The 27,407-nt window shown below is 38.5% G+C and overlaps 1 protein-coding gene across 1 annotated transcript in view; it reads left to right on the top strand.

Moving 5' to 3' along the window:
- The window catches only part of LOC150087383 (fidgetin-like protein 1), a 142,534-nt gene that overhangs the window by 9,232 nt on the left and 105,895 nt on the right, over window positions 1-27,407 (top strand). Inside the window, exons 2-4 of the mRNA XM_090372036.1 lie at window positions 2,524-2,582; window positions 17,313-17,401; window positions 25,680-25,742. Coding sequence (XP_090228162.1) covers window positions 2,524-2,582; window positions 17,313-17,401; window positions 25,680-25,742 — 211 coding nt within the window. The remainder of the gene's footprint in view (window positions 1-2,523; window positions 2,583-17,312; window positions 17,402-25,679; window positions 25,743-27,407) is intronic.

The following is a 27,407-nucleotide window of genomic DNA, read 5'->3' as shown; positions in this document are numbered from 1 at the left end:
TTATTATTAGTCAGTGGATTTGAAATAAAAAAATACTGCAAAAATTTTATTAATGAAAAGGTAATATCATGAGAGATGAGAAAAAAGCTTTATTGTTTATTTGAGTATTTCAAAAATGAAGTTTGGTGAAGTCATCTCTTCTTTTTCTCGGTATAAAGTCTTTGTAGCATTGAATCCCATCTTATAAAATTTGCCATATCTGGATGCTACATCCAACATTTGGATCTCTATTCATAATTGCCTCGCAGGCAATGTCAAGCCCCGAAAAACTTTCTTCAATTCTTTTGATGCCACTTCGGTGTTATCCACTTCAGAATTGTTTTTCTCTTCTTCATATGCAATTTTCTTATCAATTTCAAGGAGAGTTGCATCATCTAAGTTATTTGCATGTGAGTCAGTGCAGTCATGTATACTGGCATTGTCCAAAGTTTTGAATCCCAAGTCTTTTCCGATCTTCACAATGTCTTCAGCAATTGTCTGAACTTGCGATTCAAAACCAATGAAATCATTTGCCAAATGGGGCAAAACATGCTGCCAAACATAACGCATGTTGTTGGCAATGATTTCTAACCAAGACACAGATATATTTTCAATCGTATTTAGAGGGGAAAAAATAAATTTTGAAATGACAAGTTTGAAAAGCTATCATGTCGTCTTGTCAGGATGGAATTAAGAAAAGTGGACACTGTTGCTACTGACTGCCTGAGGGTACTATTGTCATATGTGCAGCATATATGTACCCATACCTAGGCTACGACAACACAGCATATACGTAGGTAACGTGTCTAGGCTATTGAATGAGTTTTAATATGTACAGTAAATTTTCAACTTAAATTTAATTGAAAACCGTGTTATAGTGGAACCCGTGCTGTTTGAAGCCATGCTAAGCGAGGTATTGCTGTATATCCAGCTTAATGTTGAAGTTTACAGATGATACAAAGGTTGGCAGGGTTGTTAATGGCAGTGTGCTACTGCAACAGGATCTAGAAACGTTGGGCAAATGGGCTGAGAAGTGGCAACTGAAGTTTAACATTGACAAATGCAAAGTACTGTGTATGGGTAGAAGTAACCCATACACAGTACTTAACCCATACACAGTAACATCACAACTGTGTGTTACTACACTTAGGGTGGTAGAAAACGGAAAAGACCTTGGAGGTAATTGTGCAGTGAGATATGACATGTTCTGAGCAGTGCAGACAGTCTGCCAGAGCAGGTCATGGGATATTGTCAATGATATACAGGAATTTTGCTAGTAGGGAAAGGAGGTGATTATCTCTTTGTGTAAAGTAATGGTCAGGCCATGCCTTGAGTCCAGTGTACAGGTCTGGAAGCCTCATTTTAGGAAGGATGTAGAGTTGCTTGAGTGAGTACAGAGAAGGGCAACAAGATTGGTGAGGGGAATGAAGGGTCCTCTTACCAAGAAAGGCTTAAGTTCTGCAAATAGCAGTGTCTGGAGACTAGGCTACAAGGTGATCTGATTGAGGTGTATAAGGCCTTGAATGGGTTGATCAGGCTCAATTCTGATTGAATTCTTCTGCTTACTCAGATTATGAACCTTGAGGGGGCATAAATTCAAATTGAGAAAAGACAGTTGTAGAATAGATGTGCAGAAATTTGCCTTTAGCCAGTAGGTAGTTGATTGCTGAACAAACTTCCATCTGACATTGTGGAAGTTGATAGCTTAAATAAATTCAAGGAGGAACTGGACAAACTTTTAGAGGGAATGGATGTGTGAAATTGTTTTTTTTTTGTTTTTTTTTTTTGGCTGATGCTACATAAGCTCATATGCTTGATTTCTTGCATCACATGTACTATTGTTTTGTACACTAAAAATGAATCTCCACAAAAAAAAAAAAAAAACCCTAAATTTTCATCAGTCAGAAAGATCCTGGATACTGTGATTAAATTACTGATGCAACTTCTAATCACGATATATGGCCTTATGACAAATTGGAAAAAAAAAAAAAAAAAAAACGTGAGAAATTGTGTGCAAACAAACACTTTTTTCAAGCTTTCTGTTTCTTCAATATCTACATCGGTTGAAAGAAATGTGTCACAAGCAAGACCCATAACATTATTTCTTATTTTAGCATTGCAAGAACCATGACACAGGATCCACCACTTCAGATATGTGAGTCTGTTGTAAATATCTGGTTTTGAACCAATTATGAATATCCAGTAAGTGTGGTACAGCATGTGTAATTGATATTAAATACTGTATGCTGTACTTATTTTTCACAAAACTATAATTTAGGCCTTTTCCTTTGATTGTCTAGGGTTTTTTGCATAATCCAGACAACCTTCCATTATAGGTCACAAAAAGATTTTACTCTATGTGCTTTTTAAATTGAATGCTAAATTTTGATTAAATGACACATTGGGTCATTCTTAAATACTGATCTGATGTTTGTATACCATTGGTAGTATAGAATATATTACCTGGAATGTAGGAATTATTATATAATCATACGTATATGCTTGTAGATATGTTATTTTTATTATACATATTCTATTTTTCAGATGAAATGCAAACCTCCGCTGAAAGTTTATCTGCTTTTCGAACAGCTAAAGAGCAGTTGGTAAGAAAAATTTTTCCTTTTTTTTTTGTAATGAATACTAAATAAACAAGTTGTTTTTTTGTACAGCACATACTTTTTTTATATATGTGTTACTATATTGTCTTATTATTTTGCTTTTTGTTTTTATTTCTTTTGAATTATTTGTTTTTTTTTTATCCTCACTTGCTTTTTTTTACCTAAACTCATTTCAGAAGTATAGTTATATGTGAAAAAGTTTATAAAACCATACCTTATCTAGATCAGGATCAGGCTGATCCCTATCTTGATCAGGCAAATGGATAAGTGTATTTATTTGCCAAATCAGGCTACTCTTTTTCCTTAGGCTCTTGATGTTGTTCTATGATAGTATGCATAGGTCCATGCATGTAGAAATTACTACAGAGGGATAGACATATATGTGCTATTTATTATATGAACAGCATGTTTGTATTACACATTTTTTTTTTTTTTAATGAAAATCCCAAACATGAGAGGTATTAGGACCTATAGTACCGTACATGCGCTGAAGGTTGAGGAGATGAAAGAAGATACTTCTTGACATTAGACTTGAATTTCTGTAGACTGTAATTTTCAGGAAATACGTATGATGGAAGGTTGTTCCAGAAAACGGAAGTCGGGTGAATAAATGAGGAAGAAGAAAAGTTGGTTCTGTGAGTTTGAAATTGGACAGTAAAAGGATGTTGACTGGTTGCGGCATGCATTCAAACTGCTTTGGAAGCGAGAGCAGGAATTATAGAAACCAATTCAGAAGAACAGTGCCCATGGAAGTATCTGTAGAAAAGGTTTGCAGCAGAACATCTGTAACAGAGTCTCTCCACTCTTTGTCTATGAGACAGTGTAGAGATTCTGTTAGAGATGAGTCATTATTAACCTAATTCACCTCTTTTGGATGGAATCAAGAAGCCTGAGAGAGGCTTTGGGGGCACTGCCCCAGATGTAGGAACAATATTCCATGGTAGGGCAGATTTGTGATTTGTATAAAGTGAACAGCTGTTTAGAAGAAAAGTAATGCCAAGAGCAAAAGAGAAAACCCAGTTTTTCAGATGCAGAAGAAACAATATTTGTAATGTGCTTATGCCAAGAGAGATTAGAAGTCAGGGTAATCCCCAATAGAGATATGACCTTGCCTAGAAACCAGAGTGTCATTGAAAATAAGCATAGGAGAAAAAGAATCCTTTTTGCAAGATACAAGAGAAGGACTGAGTTTTAGAAGGATTGAAACCAACTAAGTTATCTTTGCCTTACTGCAGAATTGCCTGGGGATCAGCAGCATTTAAGAAACTGGTAGTGGATATTCGAGAATTTGAAGCTGTTTGTGCAGGGCAAGTATCTCAAACTGCAAGGTAGGATGCAATGTGCTAACATGAGCGAAACAATGGATTTCTGGCCAATGAAAGAAGGTCATTAATATACAAGAGAAAAATAGTTTAAGAAAGAACTGAACCTTGGGGAACACCAGCATTAGTGGAGAAGTTAGCAGACAGGCAGCCATGTACCATCACACGCAGTGATCAGTCAGAGAGAAAACTTGATACCCAATTACAAAAAACAGTTGGCAAACCATAAAATTGAAGCTTATTTAGAAGACCAAAAAAGATCAGAAGCCTTTGAAATGTTAAGAGCAACTGCTTGAGTTTCACCAAAGAAGTTTTGCCTTCCATTGAATTTTGTCCATAAATGGATAACATAAGCCAGAATATCACCAGTGGATTGACACTGACAGAATCCATACTGGCAATCATTGATAAGATGATTGCCAGTATGGATTCGCATCGGCTACCCCGGATGATTACCGCATCCGGGGTAGCCGATGCGCCAGCACTGGGGACCCAGGGTGCTGGTGTGAAGTGGATCACTGGCCACAGCAATAAGCTTACTACGCCAAAAAGGACAATTAACATTGGCGAATGGAATGTTCGAACGGGGCACCACGTTGGACAAAAGGAAATCATTGCCCAAGAACTACTTAGGTGCAAGATATCAATCGCGGCATTATCCGAATTAAGGCTCACCAGGTCTGGAACGATGATCATCCAACCACCAGCACCTAATGAAGCGGTTATGCTATTCTATTCTGGTGGTGAGAAACGAGAAGCAGGAGTGGGCTTTATGGTCGATGCTCAGGCCACCAGTAGTGTGATCGCTTTCCAACCAATATCGGACCGCCTGGCAGTCCTTACTGTCAAGGGCACCATCAAGACCCATATTATCTCCGCCTATGCGCCAACTGAGACTAGCCTGGACCCGACCAAGAATGACTTCTACAACCAGCTCCAACATACGCTGGATTCAATTCCGCAGACAGAAGTGATCATCCTCACAGGGGACTTTAATGCCCATATTGGCGTGGACAGATCTGGTTGGGAAACAACAATGGGCAAGTTTGGCCATGGGAAGATCAATGACAACGGCTTACGTTTGTTGTCCTTTGCCGCATCTAACAACCTGATCATTGGAAACAGCCATTTCCAGCACCCTCAAAAACATCAACTTACATGGCGAAATCCATCTGGCAAGGACTCAGCAATCCTGGACTACATTTTGATCAATGCCAGATTTCGCTCATCACTCATGGACGTTCGTGCCATGAGGGGACCTGATTGCGGATCTGATCACTACCTCATCCGGGCTAAGGTGCAGCTCAAATTACGGCATGCAAAAAGATCATCTCGGTCAGCCAAGCTGGACTGGAGGCAGCTAATGAATGCTGCCAACAAACAGGCATATCAGATCGCCCTATCCAACCGCTTCGAGATGCTGGCCGTGCCCGAGGATATAAATGAAGAAGAAAAGCAGATCTCTGATGCCATCCTGGAATGTGCCAAGCCCCTATGTCCACCTGCCTGACGTCGAACGCAACCATGGATATCAGACGAGTGCCTCGACCTCGTGGACAAACGGAAACAGGCAAAGTTGGTCGACTTTGAACGGTACCGGCAGCTAAACCGAGAAGTCCGACAAAGAATGACAGCAGAAAGAGAAGCATACTGGAACCAAGTGGCAGACGATCTTGAAGTGGCGGCATCCAAAAACGAGTACCGCACTCTCTACCGCACCCTCAGATGTCTGAGTGGAAAGACCAAATTGACTAGTGACAACATCAAGAATGCTGATGGGACCTTCGTGCGATCACCATCCGAACGCCTGCAACGGTGGAGTGAATTCTTCAAAGCTTTGTATAATCACGACCCACCTCAGGGACTGCCAGCAACAGCACTCTCGATCGACCCCCCTGAGGTCTCCATGGTCGATGTTGAGCCTACAGTAGAAGAAGTGAAAGCAGCCATACAATCCCTGAAGCATGGCAGGGCACCAGGAGTGGACCAAGTCACCACAGAAGCGATCAAAGCCGGGGGAGATGTACTGCTTCGCCGACTACACTCACTCCTCAAAACCATCTGGTGCACTGAACAAATTCCGTTAACATGGAGGAAAGCCATTATCGTACCGATCCACAAGAAAGGTGATAACCGGGACTGCAAGAACTACCGTGGCATCAGCCTCCTTTCCATCATCGGAAAGGTCTTTATGAAGATCATCCAGTCAAGACTGCAAAAACATCGCGAGCAAACCAGTCGAGAAGAACAGGCAGGATTTAGACCCGGGCGAGGATGCTGTGATCAAATCTTTGCCATTCGTCAGCTGATGGAGGAGAGGATCCGGTGTGGACAGCGAACTGTCATTGTTTTCATTGACTTTAAGTCTGCTTTCGACTGTGTCCACCGGCCTGCCTTATGGAAACTACTAGAGGTTGAACATGTACCTCGAAAAGTCATCACACTCCTCCAAACTGCATACAACGGTTTAACCAGCCAGGTGCGCATCCAGAACGATTTATCAGAGGAATTTACCATCCAAACTGGAGTCCGCCAAGGGGATGTAGCCTCCCCGTTGCTTTTCAACATCGTGGTTGACGCCATTATGAGGCAAGCATTCAGAAACAGACAGGGCATACAATATGACAAGGATCACTATGTGACTGACCTGATGTTTGCTGATGATAGTGCTATCCTTGCCGGTAACGACACTGAAGCCACGGACATCCTCTACGACATTGCCCGCATTGCCCGGCCATACGGTTTGAAGATCAATGCTGGTAAGACAAAGGCCCTGAAAACAGATGGGTCGCAAGCCACCATCTATCTCGAAGGCGTCCAGATCGAGCAAGTGCAGGACTTTAAATATCTTGGGTCGCTGGTCCAGGAGAAGAAAGTTGCATCCACCATGGAAATCCACAGCAGAATTGGACAGGCGGCCACTGCGTTCGCCTCGCTCAAATGGTGTCTGTGGAAGAGGACCAACATTTCCACAAAGACTAAAATCCGACTCTTCCGGACTTTGATCCTGCCCATTCTTCTTTACGGATCGGAAACATGGATTTGTCTCAAGTTAGATTTGAACAAACTTGAGGTATTCCAAATGCGATGCCTGCGGCAGATCTTGGGCATCTCTCTTCGCGACCGCATCACTAATGATACCATCCGCGCCAGATGCCAACAGCAACCAACCATTGCCGACCAAATCCAGAAGCGAAGGCTCAGATGGTTTGGCCACGTATGTAGAATGGGCACGAACAGAATACCATCCACACTCCTTTGGAGACAACGACCCACCCAATGGAGCATCCAACGGACCACGCCTAGGAAAACGTGGGCCAATCAAGTGGAAGATGACTTGAAGAGCCGACGTCTCGACCTTAACCAGGCCAGGACTGAAGCCATGGATTGTAAGGTATGGAAGAACATCACAGAGCAAGTCCGAAACCCTGCGGCACCTACAGCAGCATACTGGTTGCGTGGCCAACCGCCTCCCCCAGCTGCCAGCTAAGGACCAAAGAAGAAGAAGAAGAAGAAGAAGAAGATAAGATGAAAGGTTTCTAGATAGTTTAAGAGTTGGCAGTTAATTGAATTCTCCATTACTTTAGAAAGAGTAGAAGTGCAATAGGACAATAATTGGATGGGAGGGATTTGTCACCCTTTTTAGGAACTGGCTGAATATGAGAAAATTTCCAAACAGAAGGGAAAACGCTTTTGGAAGCAGAAAGTGAAAAAAGCAACAGAACAGGAGTAAGTTCAGGACCACAAGTTTTGAGAACAAGTGGAGAAATATCATCAGAACCTGGAGCTTTCTTAGCATCAAGATTGCTCAAAATCCTTCGACATCCTTTTGACAGAAGACGATCCCTAAAAGAATGATTTCAGTAACATGATTTGAGCAAATTTTGACATCAGAAGATTTGAAACAGTAGTCTGACCAAAGAAAAGAAGAAAATATATCTCACAGGTCATCCCGTTTTGAATTCTTGTAATGTCAAGCAACATGAGGTTGAGAATGGCTACAAGAGAAAGGTCTCCATTGGAAAAGAGACCATTACAAAGTTGTGATCTGAGGTGCCTAGTATTCTGGTAGGTAAATGAACAATCTGTGTGAGGTCATTAGTAATTGCAAAAGCCTCAGTATCTTGACCAGCTGGGTCTGTGTTAATTGAAAATGGAAGCCAGCTGGTGTTGTGAACATTTAAATTACCAAGGAAAATTACCTTACTGTTAGGGAAGTTGGACTGAAGAAAGTCAGGTTTCAAAGAGAGGAGTCAAAGAGTTCCAATGGGTTAGTGGAGTTGGGAGAATGATAGAGGCAACAGATGAATTTTACAGAATGTGGTAGAGAGATTTTAGCCAGAAAAGATCAAGAAGAGGAGATTCAAAATTACTAAGTCTTTGCTGGGGAATATCAGAACAGACATGCACAAGTTTCACCTTTGAAACGAAAGAAATCATACAATGAATAATTCAGACAACTGGGATGAACAGCGGCTGAATCAACCAATAACTGGGATTCTGTCAGAAAAAGTACATGGGGTTTGGCAGACTGTAAGTGGAAATGGACACCATTGAGATTGGAACTGGGACCGCATATATTTGAGAAATGAATGAGGAAGTGTTTGGGATGTTTCAGTCTTATTGCAGATAAGTTTGACAATTTCTGGTGTATTCAGTAGTATGGAAAGGTGGGGGGGGGGACATGCTGTATGATGTAATGAAATTTTTGGATGTGGCATACGCATGGCAAGAATATATCCAGCTCCTTGACATAATGTGGCCTCGAAAGTGGTGGTACAGAATGTTTAAAGATGGACATGATTCTATTCAAAAATATGGGATTGAATGTCCTAGAGGTCTAATCACTGCTTTTGTAATTGTGAGAGAAGTTCATCATATAACAGTAAGGCAAATAGCAGTGATGTTGAAAATTTCAGTAGGAAGCATGCACAGTATTCTCCATGACCATTTGCATATGGTACGTTTGTGCATGCATGGTTCTAAGACTACTCATACCTCCGCAACAGCAAGTTCACACGGAGGTTTGTCAGGAGCTGCAATAGATGAATATTGAAGATGGCGAGGTTCTTCACAAGGTGATAATTGTGGATGAGACATGGCTTCATCATTTTCAACCCATAGGGTAAGAAACAAAGCTCTGTTTGGAAGTCTACGTCATCACCAACACTGAATAAAACAAAAGTTGTGGCTTCTGCAACAAAGATTATGGCAATATTTTTTTTTATTTTTGATATTCAAGGAATTGTTTACCAGCATGTTGTGCCACGTTACACAACTGTTACGGACCTTACTACAGAACTCTGCTGCACACTTTGTGGGATCACATTTGTCATAAATGGCCACAACTGCATGCAGGTGAGTGGATTGCTGCATCGTTATGCCTCTCAGAGCTTTAAACACCTCAATCAAGTCTCCTCAAGGTGCCTAGTTTTCAAGCTCTGCAACCCACATATTCGAAGTCCTCATATGGATGCCCTTTTGCTGATCTCACCAGGCGAGTTACCCATCTTTGGATCCTTTCAAGAAGGACAGTGTCTTTCTTTAGGTGCTGTCTCCATACTTAAACACAGTATTCCAAGTGTGGTCTAACAATAGCCTTATATAATGGGATTACAACGTCCTTATCTCTACTAGTGATTGCTCGATAAATCATCGATAGGACACCATGGGCCCTCCTTGCAACCAGTCTACAATGCTCGGAGAACTTCATATCTGACTGTATTGTATAATATCCAAGTCCCTTTCCTCCACTCCAGCTTTAATTCAACTCCGCCAAGTGTATAAGTTATTTGGGGTTACTGTTCCCTAGGAAATAAGCAAAATGAATAAGGACAAAATTTTCACTGTTATAAATGATTCTAGAACTAGGGGCCATAATTTCAAGTTATGGGTGAAGTTGTTTAGACTGGATTGCAGGAAGTTTTATTTTAGCCAGTGAGTTATAAATTACTGGAATAAGTTACCTACATGGGTGGTAGAGGCTGACAGTCTGGGGATATTCAAAGATCTGCTGGATAATTACCTACGGGAGGAGGGAAATGCATAGGTTGTCCATTTCCTTATTAATTTTTATTATTATTTTTAAAATTTTGTTTTTATTTTTATTTTTTATATTATGTAATTTTTGTTATTTTATTTTATTATTATTATTATTATTATTTTAAATTTTGTTCTTATTATTATTAATTTGTTTTTATTTTATATTATGTATTTTCTGTTATTTGATTTTATTATTATTATTTTTTTTTGGCTGGTGCAGCATAAGCCATAGGCTTCCTTGCACCATGTGGCCATTACTAATACAGATCACATGAGATCAAAAGCCATTGCTCATACTTTCATCGAGTACTTAGCCTGCATTAATGTCAGTTGTGTTCCTCATCTACTCTCATCTGACCTTGCACCTTGCAATTTTTTTTTTAAATTTCCAAAGTTAAAGGAGGAGCTGCAAAAAAAAAAAATGTTTCCGGTCATTCAGAAGTTGTAGAGACATTGGAGGTGATTTTCAAATGCATATCAAAAAATGGCTTTTTTTACATGCAATCTTCAAAAACCATGTTTTTGAAGAATGGCAGAAATGTTGGAGTAAGTGCATTTCATCAAATCGGGACTATATTGAAAAGGACTATGAAAATATAGATGATTAATAAAGGAAAAGTGTGTTGTGAAAAAAAAATCATGATCGTTCTTTATTGAATTTATTGAATATTGAATTTTGAAGTTGCTACCATTCCTTGACCTATGATATAGGATTTGTATGCATTTTAGCATGGATTATTTGAATTATGTCTACAATATAATGTGAAGTCTGAATTGGATGACTTGTGAATAGTTTGTCTATTTTGAAGACTGCCAAAACCAACCACTGGCAAACATCAGTAATATCTGTTTGATAAATGATATTTATTTTTACTTATTGAAGGTTTTACTAAATTCAATAAATGTATAAATGATTCTAGAACTTCACCTTATTATTTGATATGGCATTCTGGAGCCTATGATGGTGGTTTGTAAAGGCTTAGAGGGGAACAGGTATCCTGTGTGTTATCAGACACTCAGCCTAAAACACTGATGGATCCAATATCTCTCTATTACAGAAGATTTAGGAGAAGTCCGGTTGGCCTGCCTCCCTAAAATCCACTCATGCACACCTTCTCGATGGTAAGCCCTGTTACGTCACTTAGGTGGCAACGAACGTGTAGAGTGGTTCTCTTCAAGACACCTGGTCAGCGTGAAGAGGAAAAGACCAAACCCTCCAGCAATGAGAGCACGACAATACAAATGGCCCTCAGTCCCCAGCAGCTTTCACTCTCCCTCTTACGGCAGCGAGAGGATCAGAGTGGAAGCAGAGGGTGCTAAGAATCTCTGGGTACGACCAGGCTGCCATGCACGGAAATTGAACTTGGCCTGTTATAACGTACGATCACTCATCGGTGAAGACAGGATATTAGAGCTGGAAAAGGAATTAGAAAATGTGAATTGGAATATCATCGGTTTGGCTGAAACAAGAAGAAGAAATGAATCACTTATAAGTTTATCAAGTGGAAATCTGCTGTACACCAATGGAAACAGTGAAAGGAGTGAAGGTGGAGTTGGGTTTCTGGTCCATAAAGATTTTAAAAACAAGATTTTGGAATTCAAAAGTACATCACCAAGGGTGTCAAGACTAATACTCAAGATTTCTAAGAGGTACAAGCTAAAGATTATAATGGTTTATGCACCAACATCGAGCCATGATGATGAAGAGGTTGAAGAAATGTACACTGAAATTGAGAGTCTTCTAGATGAGCAGAAAACCCACTACACTATTATTATGGGGAACTTCAATGCTAAGGTTAGAAAAAAGGCAAAACAGCGCAGAAAGAGGAACTATAGGAAATTTTGGAATTGGTGAAAGAAATAAAAGAGGTGAAAGACTTGTGAAATTTGCAGAATCTCAAGGACTGTCGGTATTGAACACTTTTTTCAAGAAAAGGGTGAACAAAAAGTGGACATGGAAGAGTCCAAATGGATTAACAACTAATGAAATCGACTTCATCCTCACTAACAGAAGATATATTGTGAATGATGTTACCGTCCTGAATAAGGTAAATGTTAGAAGTGATCACAGAATGGTAAGATGTACACTTGATATAGATGTAGGAAAGGAAAGGAAAAAACTGACTCGAGTAAATAATACAAAGGTCTTTGAAATAACAGAGGAGGAGAAAAAGCAGTATGTACTGGAACTTAAAAACAAGTTTGAGCTTCTGCAGACTGCTCAGGACCAAGATATCGACGAGGAATATTACAACTTTCTGAAAGTGATAAAGCCCAAGAAACCTATAGGGAAACAGAAATCCAAAGAAGAAAAAATTAGTCAAGAAACACTTGTCATGATGAACCAAAGACGACAAATGAAGAGCAAGAAAAACACTGACAGGGAGAAAATTGAGTATACTGTGTTATGCAAAGCCATTAGAAAGAGACTCAGAGAGGACATAAGAAGATTTAACACAAGAAAAGTAGAACAAGCATTAAGGGAAAAGAAAGGATTTAAATCAGCAGCCATGAGCAGTAATACAGAAAGACAAATGATACTGAAACTGAAGAATAGCGATGGTGTACTTATAAACAGCAGAGAAGGCATAATTCAAATAGCAGAAGACTACTATAGAGAATTATACAAGGAGCGAGGGAATGATACCAGGAGTGGGGAAGATGGATTGCAAAGTAGCAACACATACGACATACCCGATATTCTTCCTGATGAGGTAGAACATGCATTGAAGAAAATAAAGAATCGGAAAGCCCCGGGGGAAGATGAAGTTACTGTAGAGTTGTTAAAATTGGGAGGAAGAGACATAACACAAAAACTGGCAAGGCTCTTCACAAAGTGCATTAGAAAAGGTGTGATGCCTAAGCAGTGGAATAATGCAATCATAGTTTTGCTGCATAAGAAAGGAGATAAATCAGAAATTGGAAATTATAGACCAATTAGCTTGTTATCTCATATCTACAAGTTGTTCACAAGGGTCATTACTAACAGATTAGAAAGAATACTTAATGAGAATCAACCAAAAGAGCAAGCTGGCTTTAGGACAGGATTCTCAACTATGGATCACCTTCACGTAATATCACATCTAATGGAGAAAGCAAATGAATATAAAACACCATTATGCCTGGCATTTGTGGATTATGAAAAGGCATTTGACTCCATACAGCATAAGGCAATGTTTCGGGCACTGGAAAGACAAGGCATAGATACTCCATATGTTATGATTTTGAAGAAAATATATGAGAGTGCTACAACCTTTATTAGACTAGACAAAGACAGTAGCAAATTTAAAATCGAGAAAGGAGTTCGACAAGGAGACACAATATCTCCGAAGCTGTTTACTGCTGCCCTTGAGGAAGCTTTCAGAAGATTAGACTGGTCGCAGAAAGGAGTCAATGTGAACGGAGAGTACCTAAACCATTTACGATTTGCAGATGACATTGTGTTCATAAGCCATGATCCCAAAGAATTAGAGGAAAATCTTAATCAGTTATGCACAGCTAATAAGGATTTTGGACTAAAGATGAATATGGCTAAAACAAAAGTAATGATGAACAAGTATGCCACAGAAAGGGAAATAATGATTGAAGGAGCAGTAATTGAAAAGGTGGAGTCATATACTTATCTGGGACAAGTTATTAGCTGTAATAATGATAAATGGCTGGAAGGCAAGAGAAGAATAAATTTTGGATGGATAGCATTCAGGAAATATAGTCACATACTGAAGAGCAATATCCCAGTTTGTCTGAAACGTAAAATAATGAATCAATGTATACTCCCCACCATGACTTATGGAAGTGAAACTTGGGCACTCACCAAAAGAATGGAAGAGAAGCTAAGAACTACACAGCGAAGAATGGAACGAATTATATTGGGAATCAGACTGTTAGATAAGAAGAGAAACACATGGATTAGGCAGCAAACTCAAGTAAAGGACATTCTTATCAAAACTAAAGAACTAAAATGGTCTTGGGCAGGACACATAGCTCGAAGACATGATGACAGATGGACTAAGAAAATAACAGAATGGTACCCAAGAGGAGCTAGACGAAAACCTGGAAGACAAAGGCGGAGATGGATAGATGAAATTCATGAGTTTTTGAGTAGTAAATGGATGGCCAGTGCTCAAAACAGAAGGAACTGGAAAGTTGCTGGAGAAGCCTTCATCCTGCAGTGGATTGAAAATGGCTGATGATGATGATGATCACAGTTGCCCTGACAATGTTGGAATGATTTTAGTAAATACATTATTCTTCAAAGCTTTTTTAAAAATTGTTTGGGCACTACCAACAAAGTGTCTGAACATTCGTGCTCTGGAGGATACAATCTAATTCCAGTAGATCCACCCTCACCTTATTTTTTTGACTAAATAGGTTTAAGATATTGATATCACATGGTGAGAACAGGTAAATACCACAAGGACAGTCCCGCTAGAGGGGGGGGAGATATGTGGATTAGAGGTGCATACAGAAAATCACCAAGGAACTGCTCTAGTTATGGCAATCTTAACTCATATTAGCTGAGCCAGCACTGATTTGAACTTTTGGACTTCCTTTTGACTGATTTTTAATTTTAATTTTATATTTTTCAATAATTATTATTACTCACTTGTAAACCCCTCTGAGTCTCTATGTTGGGGTTAACCTGTCCTCTAAGTGAATAATGTAAATAGTTGTACATTTATTGTATATTTATTGTTATAATGGTTTTACAAGGTTTCCCAATTAAAAGGCAATTGAGTTTGCAATACAACAAAATAGTATCAAAAACAAATTCAGAATGTGCTGAATTGTTAGAAAATGTGCTAGAATTGTTTTCATTGCCCGTGTAGACTTGTAGTTATGTTTACAATCATTCACACTATGGTGAAAATGCTTGACTTATTTGGTACACATCTGTTTGGATATTAGTGAATGTCTCTTGGTATTGCAGAAATGATTTGGATGTGAGGTAATGTGGCAAAATAAAAATGTTATTCTCTGGAAAAACCTACGTTATGCATAATGCCAGTAAGTGCTGTACTCCTCCTCAAATACCACTTTTGTCAGTGAAACTGCCTTCTGCTATCTGTCTAAAAATATCTCACTCCATACTCAATGATGTCATTTACTAATGGTACCTCTTATGACTCCAAAAAGACATTGCTCATATGATGTGGTAGAAAGGACAGAATAGTTAGAACTTAACTTTACTCAGAAATTCAGGCAGTGGTTTGGCCATGTTGAGTTTCTTTATCACTTTGCTGAGAATTGATAAAGAACTTTATCATTTGTCATAAAAGTCAGATTGGTGGCATCAGACAATACTAAGTGGTTGTGATTCTTATTATCTGTTGTGATGATATAACTGCCTTGCATATTGGAGACTTGAAGTTTGCCATAGCCATGCAGTACTTTTTTGATTGTGTCTGCTGTTTTTTGTCATATTTGCAAAAATATTCCATTAGCTTCAGGGGGTATTTCAACTTGTCTTTTTTTGCCGACTGGGCTAGCCAGGTAGGTAAAGTGCATGCCTGACAACCCAAAGGTCGTGGGTTCGACTCCCGCCTCGGGCTTGGATCACAGTAAAATGCAAAAACTTTGGGAGGTGCATTATGGCCATAGAAGCTGATGTGCCAACAACTAACAAGAAAAAAAAACAAAAAAAACTTGTCTTTCTATATGTGACAATCAAACTCCAACTGAACTGATTTTCATGAAATTTTATGATAGGCACTTTCAGAAAAATCTGTTAAGTCAATTCAGATTTCATTAAAATTGGACAGTTTTTAATACATGTCAGGTTACTATTTTAGACATGTATTGGGTTGTATTTGGTGGATTTTCGTTGAATTTAATATCAAACTATTTTCATAACTAATCTATTTAGAATGTACCATAAAAATAATAAAATAAAATTAATTTTAAAAAATTGACTGTAGAGGTCTTCACTTAAATTAAAATTTAATTAAAGAATTTAAAATCAAAATTTTGACATTATTTGGATTCAATGGATTTTTCATTAAATTTCATATTAAACTATGAGGCAATAAATTTGCTGACTGGTGCTGTTGTAGTCATGTTCAATGAGTTTGAAAATAATTGAAAGTGGTCTGTTGTGCAGTTCAGACTTCCTCCAACATGCTGGTACAGAGATTATCCAGTAGGCTGATAGGTTGCAAGTAACAGCCAGTTTCATTAGTAGTGTTAATGTTCCAGCCAGGATTTTGCAATGGAGCAATGAACAAATATCAAATTTTGTTTTAAACTGGGAAAATCTGCAACAGAAACATATGAAATGTTAAAAACTGTTTATGGCGATTAAATGTCAAGTTATACCAGTGTGTTTAAATGGTATAAGCAGTTCAAAGATGGACATGAGGATGTTTGCAATGATCCAAGAAGTGAGCACGTCAACCTCTTGAAACGAAGACAGCTGCAAAAGTTTGGGAATTATAGCAAGAGATTGTTGTTTGACCCTCAGAATGATGCCTGATGAATTGGATATGAACACGGAAACATTGTCAAATTCAGCATGAAGATTTAAGAAAAAGGAGAATCTGCAAAGTTTGTGCTGCACAGCCTCACAGATGAGCAGAAGTGATGAAGAGTGTCATCATGCAAAGACTTCATCCAGACTTGTCAAGACAATCCTAATTTCCTCAACTCTGTTGTCATTGGAGATGAGTGTTGGGTGTTTCAGTACCAGAGATGAAGTGTCAGAGTGTTAAGTAATTCACAAGGAATTTATATCTGAAGAGGAAAGAGTCAATGCTGCATTCTACATATAGGTGCTGCAAAGACTGTTGAAATGTATTTTCCCAGTGAGGTTGTAATTTCGAGAGAAAGGAAGCTGGTTCTTTTTGCGTGAGAATGCTCCACCCTTTCCACACTTGTTGCGAAGACATTTTTGAAGAATCATGGTATTATACAGATCATCCATCCATCCATCCTATTCTCCTCATTTAGCACCAGCAGACTCCTTCCTCTTACTCAGGTGAAAACTGCCCTCAAAGGAAAAAGATTTCAGGATATTGTGGACAAAGAAAAATGTAACTGCTGAACTGAACATCATCTCTTTAGATTCCATTGCTGACTCTTTTTCAGAAACTTTTAGAATAATGTAATAAGTGCATTAGAGCATGTGGTGATCACGCACACAATTTTTTTTTTTTTTTTTTTGTTTTTTAGGTGTCATTTGTTTGCAGATAATTTTATTGGCAGTGAATTACTGTAGTTTTGATTCTCTTGAAACTTTCTCATTTCTCACGGATAAATTGCAGCTTAATTGGTGTCATCTTTATTAATAATTCATTAAATATTAGTTTCAATATTAAATTAATTTTAAATTAAAATTAGTTTTAATTTTTATTAGGCAGTTGAACAACAGAAGAAGTATGGCTCATCAAAATATGTGGTCTCTTCCAACAATTATGGGGTATCTCGTAAGTGTTTGGGCACAAGGTAAAATAAAAAATTTATTTTTTGTTTTGAAGAACAGAAGTAAAAATTTGTTATAAAGAAGTAATTTTGATATTTTAAAAGACTTTTTTTATTTTCACTTTGGAGTGGGAATCGAATTTCTCCTGAAAATCTTGTCGCACATTTTGGATTTGATTCTACTTTGTACTCAGATATTTCACATGTTCCCAGTAAAAATATAATTATCAAAGTAAGAGATTTTTTAGAAACAAATCAGTTGACTAATATGAAAGAATTCAGCCATATTAGCAGAGTATAAGTCTAATACAAATCAGACTTCTTTGCTACTGTAGCTGATTCCTTTACTTAATTGATTTCATTCAATTCAATACAAAATTCTACTTTCTCTATCCTTTTTGAATACATTGTACATACCATAATGAAACTTTCAACTCATATTTCTGTGTGACATCATGTTTTAGTCCTATTATGTCAGCAGTAGTAGTCCTAACCAGGAGTTCGAATTCACTTATTTTATTGACAGATCTCCTGACATTACTGTAGACCAGTGTTTCTCAAACTGTGTTCCGTGGAACACTAGTGTTCTGTGAGATGTGAACAAGTGTTCCGCAAAAAATCACAATTAATAATTTAAAAAAATAATACCCGTACTTTTTCTGCCATTGATCTCTCTATCTGCTCCCCTTCTCTACTCCCTTCACTCACCTGGGAAATGGAGGAGAATCCATACGGAAGCGATCACTCCCCTGTGATAACCTTGTTACACAGTGGGAGACCTTGTCTTCCCTTCAGGTTACCACGGTGGAAGATTGATCAGGCTGACTGGACTGCCTTCCAACATCAGGCAAATTTTGATCTTAGCACAGTCAGTCAAGAGCCTATCAATGATGCAGTTAAGTACATCACAGAACATATTGTCCAAGCAGCTGCGAATGCTGTCCCAAAAACATCAGCCCAGTTTCCACCATTTCCCAAACCTTGGTGGAATTCACAATGCACAGCAGCCAAAAAGGCTCAAAACAAAGCGTGGGGGATATTTCGCCGATATCCTACCACGAACAACCTTATAGCCTTCAAACGTGCACGAGCCAAAGCACGCTACATCCGTCGTCAGAGTCAAAAGGAATCGTGGATCCGTTTTACATCATCTATTAACCAGTCTACCAACTCTAAGGTAGTCTGGGATAAAATCCGGAAAATGAAGGGAAAATATACCTCCCACCCTTCTGCATTCCTAGATTATAATGGATGCGCTATTGCATATCCAACTGCAATAGCCAATGCTCTTGGGGAAACATTCTCTAAGATCTCTGCAACATCTTCGTATTCCCCAGAGTTCCTGGTCCTTAAACATAAACTGGAAAGGCAAGCACTTAATTTTAAGACCAAGGGCCTCTATCCTTACAACGGGGCATTCACTATAGAGGAACTGAAAAGAGCCCTCGCTCTTTCCAAAGCAAGTGCTGTTGGACCAGATGGCATCCATTATGAAATGATTAAACATCTTTCACCAAAATCTATGGATTGTCTGCTCCTTCTGTATAACAGAATCTTTACTGAAGGGCAGTTTCCGGACTCCTGGCGAAAGGCAATCGTTCTTGCCTTCCCCAAGCCAGGAAAGGATCCAAAAGCCACCACCAACTATCGTCCTATTGCTCTGACTAGCTGTCTGTGCAAAATCCTGGAGAGAATGGTCAATTCTCGTTTAATATGGTATTTAGAATCAAATGACCTTCTCTCCAGCATCCAGTGCGGCTTCCGAAGAAACCGGTCCACTTTGGACCATCTTATTAGAATGGAGGCATCCATCCGGGATGCTTTCCTAAAACGGGAACACTTGGTGTCGGTGTTCTTTGACATGGAGAAAGCGTATGACACAACTTGGAGATTTGGCATTTTAAAAGACTTACATAGCCTAGGCCTAAGAGGGCATCTGCCCTTTTTTATTCAAAACTTTTTAGCCAATCGATCGTTCCAAGTTCGTGTGGGATCCTCACTCTCTCGCTCCTTTAGCCAAGAGGAGGGAGTACCACAAGGATCAGTATTAAGTGTCACGCTTTTTGCCATCAAAATAAATTCCATCACAGAACAACTTCCTCCAACTGTAAACAGTGCCCTCTATGTTGATGACTTTAGCATTTTTTGCCAGTCGTGCAACATGAGGGTTATTGAAAGACAACTGCAGAAAGCCATTGATAGTCTAAATTCCTGGGCACTTGCTAATGGCTTCAGGTTCTCGCCGGAGAAGACCGTTTGCGTACACTTTTGTCGCAAGCGTAATCTTCATCCTGAACCCGAATTAAGGCTCGGACATAATGCTATTCCAGTAGCAGCGAACACAAAATTCTTGGGACTCATTTTCGATAAAAAACTAACTTTTTTGGATCACATTCGTCAACTCCGCACCAAGTGCACACGTGGACTTAATATTCTCCGCTCGCTCTCCTCTACATCTTGGGGAGCAGACCGATGTACCATTCTTCGGCTTTACCGTGCACTAGTGCGATCCAAACTAGATTATGGGTCCCAGGTATATTCCTCAGCCCGAGACAGTGTCCTGCGGTGGCTGGACCGTCCATCATCAGGCTATACGCATCGCTACTGGAGCATTTCGAACATCTCCTGTCCAGAGCTTATACGTCGAAGCAAACGAACCACCGTTATCACTTCGACGTAAGCAGTTGTCTCTAAAGTACGCCTTAAAACTGAAATCCCTGCCAGACCATCCTACGTGGCCATTCGTTTTTGAGCCACGATGGGAAAATTTATACAATACGCGAAAGACTGCCAATCGTCCTTTTGGTATTCGTTTCCAAGAGCTACTCAAAGAACTTAATATCAAGGTAGACAAGGTTGCCCGAACATCAAAGCAACCCTTTCCACCCTGGCATGCTCGTGTCCCGGCCTGCGACTTGTCGCTTAGAAACTGGGGAAAGTCGGACACTCCATCATGTGTCTACCTGCAGCTTCATTCAGCACACCGAACTGAATATTCTGACTTCGCGCCAGTCTACACAGACGGTTTGAAGTCGGAATCATATGTGGGATCTGCTGCTGTCTTTACAGACAGCACTATATCAGAGCAGATTCCCTCTGAATGCAGCATATTTACTGCAGAGCTGCACGCTGTAGAGTTAGCCTTGGATCATATTAGTAAATACCAATACCAACGGTTCATTTTATATTCCGACTCTCTTAGCATGTTACAGGCTTTAATATCTGTGAGGTATAATCCTCATCCAGTCCTGTCTAGCATTCAGCAGAAGATTCATGTTCTCCATGAACGTGAATATGACATCCGCTTCTGCTGGATTCCCAGCCACATTGGGATTAGGGGAAATGATTTGGCTGACGCCGCAGCCAAATCAGCAGTTCCCATTAATAATCGCTGCCTGTTAGTCCCCTATACAGACTACAGGCAAATAATACACGAGAAAATACATTCCCAATGGCAGGATTCGTGGAATAGACAGACTGCGAATAAATTATATCAAATAAAGCCTGTAATTGAACCGTGGCAGTCTAGTCTGCGCAGGAATCGTAAGGAGGAAGTTGTTCTTGCCCGGACCCGCATAGGACATAGTCATTTGACACATTCTTTTTTGCTGAGGGCTGATGACCCTCCTATGTGTGAGTCTTGTGGCACAGTTTTATCAATTAGACACATTTTAATCGAATGTTCAGATTTTAGCAATATCCGTCTTACTGCTTTTAACCATCTGACTGAGCCTTATACACTCAGTCAGATTTTATCTGACAATGACAACGTGTCTGCTGTTTTTAGCTTTTTAAAATCAATAAATATTTTTACTCATATATAAAATTTTTACATTTTTCTTTTATATATTTGTTATACATTTTGACATAGTGACCTGACTAATTAGGTCACTGAAAGTTTAAAAATTTTTTGATAAATGACCTGGTCTTGGCGCATTATAGCCTTAGTAGCTGATGCGCCAATAAAACCAAAACAACAACAACAACCAACTGTGTGGTACTACACTTAGGGTGGTAGAAAATGAAAAAGACCTGGGAGTAATTGTGCAGTCAGATATGAAGTTTTCTGAGCAATGCAGACAGGCTGCCAGGGCAGGTCATGAGGTTTTGTCAATAATATATAGAAATTTTGCTAGAAGGAAAAGGAGGTGATTGTCCCTCTATAAGGCAATGGTCAGGCCATGTCTTGAGTACTGCGTACAGGTCTGGAGGCCTCATTTTAGGAAGGATATAGATTTGCTTGAGCATGTACAGAGAAGGGCAAGAAGCTTGGTGAGGGGAATGAAGGGATCCTCTTACCAAGAGAGGCTTAAGTTCTGCAAATTGCAGTGGCTGGAGACTAGGCACCTGCGAGGTGATCTGATTGAGGTGTATAAGGCCTTGAATGGGTTAAGCACGCTGAATTCTGATGGGATTCTTCCACTTGTTCAGATTACGAACCTAAGGGGGCATAAATTCAAATTGAGGAAAGACAGCTGTAGAATAGGTGTGTGGAAATTTGCCTTTAGCCAGCGGGTGGTTAATTGCTGGAATAAACTTCCATCTGTTGTGGAAGTTGATAGGTTAAATAAATTTAAGGAGGAACTGGACAAACATTTAGAGGGAATGGTTGTGTGAATTTTTTTTTTTTTTTTTTGGGCTGATGCTACATAAGTTCATACGCTGGCTTTCTTGCATCACATGCCATGATTACTATTACTATGAGAATTAGAGGTTTGGGTAAAGAAGTCAGTACATTAATTTTTTTGCTTTTACTTCATTTATTTAATATCTTGTAAATTTAATTCTGATAATTTTTGAAGTTATTTTCTGTGATATTTTAGGTATTTAATTCTTACCTTTCATTAAGCTATTTCTAGTAAGTTGCATTCTTTTCAGTACCTTGTAAGTCTAAATTTGGTAATCGATAAATTTTTAGTATTTGCTTAATTATTGCAATATTTTATGAAGTTAAGTTTGTGCAGAGAGAGAGAGAGAGAGAGAGAGAGAGAGAGATCGATCGATCGATTCTCAGCACTTTCTGTCTCATGGGAAATGAATGGAAATTCAAGTAATTACAGACCAGTTAGTTTAACTTCTGTTCTGGGTAAAATAATGGAGTCGCTGGTTAAAGATGCATTGCAGGATCATCTAGACAGGACTGCAGCAATAAATCAGACACAGCATGGGTTTGTTAAGGGAAAGTCTTGTCTAACAAATTTGATAGGATATTATGATGTGGTTACAAAGGAACTTGATGCAAAAAATAATTTTGATATCATATATTTGGATTTCAGGAAAGCTTTTGACACTGTTGCACATGGAAGACTATTGTACAAATTGGAGCAGAATGGTATTAAGGGTAAGTTGCTACAATGGATAAAAGGATGGTTAAGTGCTAGAAGACAGAGGGTGGTAATCAATGGGTGCTGCTCTTCTTGGACTAATGTTATTAGTGGAGTCCCACAGGGTTCGTTGTTAGGTCCACTGTTGTTTTGTATATTTATCAATGATATTGATGAAGGTATATCAGGCTTAATGTTGAAGTTTGCAGATGATACAAAGGTTGGCAGGGTTGTTAATGACAGTAATGGCAGTGCGCTACTGCAACAGGATCTAGATAATTTGGGCAGATGGGCTAAGAAGTGGCAACTGAAGTTTAACCTTGACAAATGCAAAGTACTGCATATGGGTAGAAGTAACCCCAGAGAAACGTACCAACTGTGTGGTACTACACTTAAGGTAGTAGAAAATGAAAAAGACCTGGGAGTAATTGTGCAGTCAGATATGAAGTTCTCTGAGCAATGCAGACAGGCTGCCAGGGCAGGTCATGGGGTTTTGTCAATTATATATAGGAATTTTTGGTCAGGAATGGTCAGGCCACGCCTTGAGTACTGCGTACAGGTCTGGAGGCCTCACTTTAGGAAGGATGTAGATTTACTTGAGTGTGTACAGAGAAGGGCAAGAAGATTGGTGAGGGGAATGAAGGGATCCTCTTACCAAGAGAGGCTTAAGTTCTGCAAATTGCAGTGGCTGGAGACTAGGCACTGAGCGGTGATCTGATCGAGGTATATAAGGCCTTGAATGGGTTCAGCACGCTGAATTATGATGGGATCCTTCTACTTGTTCAGATTACGAACCCAAGGGGGCATAAATTCAAATTAAGAAAAGACAGATGTAGAATAGATGTGCGGAAATTTGCCTTTAGCCAGCGGGTGGTTAATTTCTGGAACAAACTTCCATCTGACGTTGTGGAAGTTGATAGGTTGAATAAATTTAAGGAGGAACTGGACAGGCATTTGGAGGGAATGGTGTGTGTGTTTTTTTTTTTTTTTTTGGCTGATGCTGCATAAGCTCATACATTTGCTTTCTTGCATCACATGCCACTACTACTACTAAATTATCAGGTCCCCTGTTTATTTCCCATACACTTAAATCTTCTTGCTGTTACCATCTCACTTCCCAATATAAGAGGAAATTATAGCATTGAGTTAATTACATTTTCACTTGTCAAAGAGAGTAGCTGGAACCAAAATTTCAGTTTTAACTACAGTAATACCCCAACTTACACGAACTCGGAGTTACGCGGTTCTTGATTTTTTCTTTTGTTGTATATCTAAAATTAACTTACCAGTGATTTGGAAGTCAAGTCATAAAGCTTGGGTGACAGCTTCCGTTTTTGAGGACTGGTTTGGTCACCACTTCATACCCGAAGCCGAACGTTATTGCAAGTCTAAACAGATTCCATTTAAAGTGATGCTTCTTATTGACAATGCATCCGGTCACCCTCCTGCCACTCTAATTAATTTCGACCCACGTGTGAAAGTTGTGTTTTTGTCTCCAAACACAACCAGCTTGCTTCAACCGATGGGCCAAGGAGTCATCAAAACATTCAAGGCTTACTACACGAGGCATTCGTTTTCACATCTGAATGAAGCTATGAGACAAAATAGTGAGATATCTGTTAAAGACTTTTGGAAACAATTCAATGTTTTAGATGCTGTAAGAATCATTGAAGAATCTTGGGATGAAATTCACAAAAAAACATTGAATGGTCTCTGGAAGAAACTTTGTTCATTTTTTTTCAAAAACGAGACGAAAACAATGCCAGAAACTGATCATGTCGCTCATGTGATAGAAGAAGTTGTTAATCTTGCCAGGCAATTAGATTTGGAAGTCAATGATGATGATGTCAACGAGCTGTTGGATTCACATAGTCAGGAGCTGACAATGAATGAGCTCATAGAGATGCGTGAGCAAAACATCACTGAAGTATCTGACACTTCAGACCCAGTTCCACCAGAAAAGCACATGACATTTGCAAGTTTGATAGACGGTCTCAGCTCAATTGAAAAGGGCTTAAAAATTTTAGAACACATAGACTCCAACGAAGAACGCCTTATAGCTACAAAGCAAGGGATAAAAAAATTAACTTGCTACGAAGAAATTCTGCTTGAAAAAAAGAAGGCGCTGTGTTGTCAGATGAATTTGTTAGATTTTATGAAGCCATTGACATCAAAATAACTTTTTTACGTAACTCATTTATTTTTTAATACATATTTTGTATTAATATGTATAAATAACTGCAATTTTATTAAATATTTTTCTTCTAAACTAGTGTTTTTGTTAGTCCTTGGTCCCAATTAAACAAAATTTATATGTATTTATATGCAAAGTTGTACCCTGACTTACGTGAATTTGACTTAAGCGATTTTCGTCGGACCCACCTATCGCGTAACTTTGGGTTATTACTGTATTTGAGTAACAGCTATTATTTTACTTTGTCATGATAGTATCCACTTTATGGTTCATCAGGTTTTCAAAATTATTTGTTAATAAAAATCAGAGAGAAAAAAAAAATATTCTGTTTGATTCTGCTGAAGTATAGTATTGGTAGGTGATAGATGATTCTTTGAAATATTCATTCTTTTTTCTGAAAAAGGTTAAAAAAAAAGTAATGTTCAAATATGTATTCTTTTTCAAGCAGGAATCATAATTATAGACATGCACACTTACACCATAACTATGCATTTATATAATTATTTCCATAACTGGTTAAGAAAAGTTATTTAAAAAATATCTCTTTTGGAAAATGTCATTTGTGACAAGTTTATTAATTAATACATATGACAGATATTTTGTCTGTTGCACAGTGTCACATATAATAGACAAAATAAATTTAAAATTTTGGTTTTAGTGAATGAAATAACCAGATAAGCTGGGGAAAAAGGGAAGATACCATGAAATGATATCTTAAATTGTACATCTTTACAAAAGATTTCATTGTGTTTTTAATTAAAAATCATAATTTTTATTCCCTAAGGCGTGGCCCAAGTAGCAAGTTCATTCCACCAATAGCAAACAAGAATTCATATTCAAGTGAGAAGTAAGTATATATTTTTTTTCTCAGAACTTATTTCTTATATACATTAAAACTTTGAGTCCAGCATTCAAAATTCTGGTAATTTCTGAAAATTTTCCAAAAAAAAAAAAACAAACCCACCCCTTCCCCCCAAAAACTTGCTTTATTGAGTGCTGTTGCACTCGCAGTCTAAATTATATATAATTTACAGTTTCTATTGCTGCAGTAATTTTTGACAAAATTCTAATATCTTCGACCTATAACATATACACGTAGCAAATATATAAATAAATGCTTATTGAGCATTTTGAGCAATTGCTGCTCTGACATCTATTAATTACATAAAATATACAGCCAATCCCCGGCTTACGTAATACTTGACTTATGGAAATTCGACTTTACGTTTTTCCAGCCGGTACAAACACTTAAAAAAAAAAAAGGGTAATGGGTAAAAAATGGGTTTTGCATCCCATAGGAATAAATGGAGGTATTGTGAAAATATCGTAATGTGAACCCAATAACACGTTGTTTTTTTTTTTTTTGGTAATTCTTTCCAAGACCTCGGAAGTTGAAATTTTCGCTATATATATAATTAGGCTATCTATCTCTTTTATCATTTTTATAATGGAATTTGCACTACACTTTCATCGTTCCATATGTTCCGTTATAAGAATCAATTTTGAACACCTTTGTGATATTTTTTCTAAAACACATTTCTGGAGGTCACTACCATAAAACAATAAAAACAATTTGCACTTTCCAGTTTATTGGACTTTTCTGTTAGTGCAGTCTATTATAAATGGGTGGTAAACTCGATCTTATTGCATTTGTGATAATACCGATAACTGGAACTGTGTGGGTTTTTACATTACTGTATTATGGTGAAATGAGCTCCCCTTCACTAAAATCTTCAATCACATAAAAAACATAAATAAATTTTCAGAATTTTCTCTTCATTCCTATTTACTTATTACAGTGGTGAAGGGAAAGGGATCAGTGGAAAGTGCAAGTGCTGGCATTGCTACGAAATGAAACAAAATTGATTTAGAAATAACGATGATTAATTAAGAAGTACGAAGCAGGACAGAGTTTGTCATCTATTGCACGGAATTAGGTCTCGCTGCTTTAACAGTGAATACTATTTTAAGGGACAGTGCACGTATAAAAGAACATGTTAAAGGATCAGTGCATTTAAAATCAGCAGTGATCACAAAACAGTGTTCAGATGCTATATCGAAGATGGAAAAGATATTAATAATATGGATGGAAAATCAGATTCAGAAGCAAGTGCCCCTGAGTCCAATGGCCATTCAAGCAAAAGCGAAGTATTTATGAAGATATTAAGGATAAGTACGGTGAACCCCAAGCCAAGTTCGTGACAAGCAATGGGTGGTTTAATAGGTTCAAGCATCACGCTGGTTTCCAAAACATTAAAGTATGTGATGAAGTTGCCAGTGCCGATTCTGCAGCTGCAGAGAAATTTTGTGATGCATTGGAAAAAACCCCCTCTAAATCTCCGCAGCCCTCAACTTCCACAGTGGCGTGCTTATCAGCTGGAGAGTTAATTCTGTCAACGATGCTCGAAAGGTAAAACTTGCTGACATTATGCTTGTCTCCTCTCTTTGTAATTTTATAATTTTGAAATTTTTGTAATTTTGTACACTTTTGTAATTTTTCCTGCGTACAAGG

The sequence above is a fragment of the Mastigoproctus giganteus genome, chromosome 4 (assembly GCF_048544385.1).
Source record: "Mastigoproctus giganteus isolate SK-2022 chromosome 4, ASM4854438v1, whole genome shotgun sequence".
NCBI lineage: Eukaryota > Metazoa > Arthropoda > Arachnida > Uropygi > Thelyphonidae > Mastigoproctus > Mastigoproctus giganteus.
This window is presented reverse-complemented; position numbering and strand designations above follow the sequence as displayed.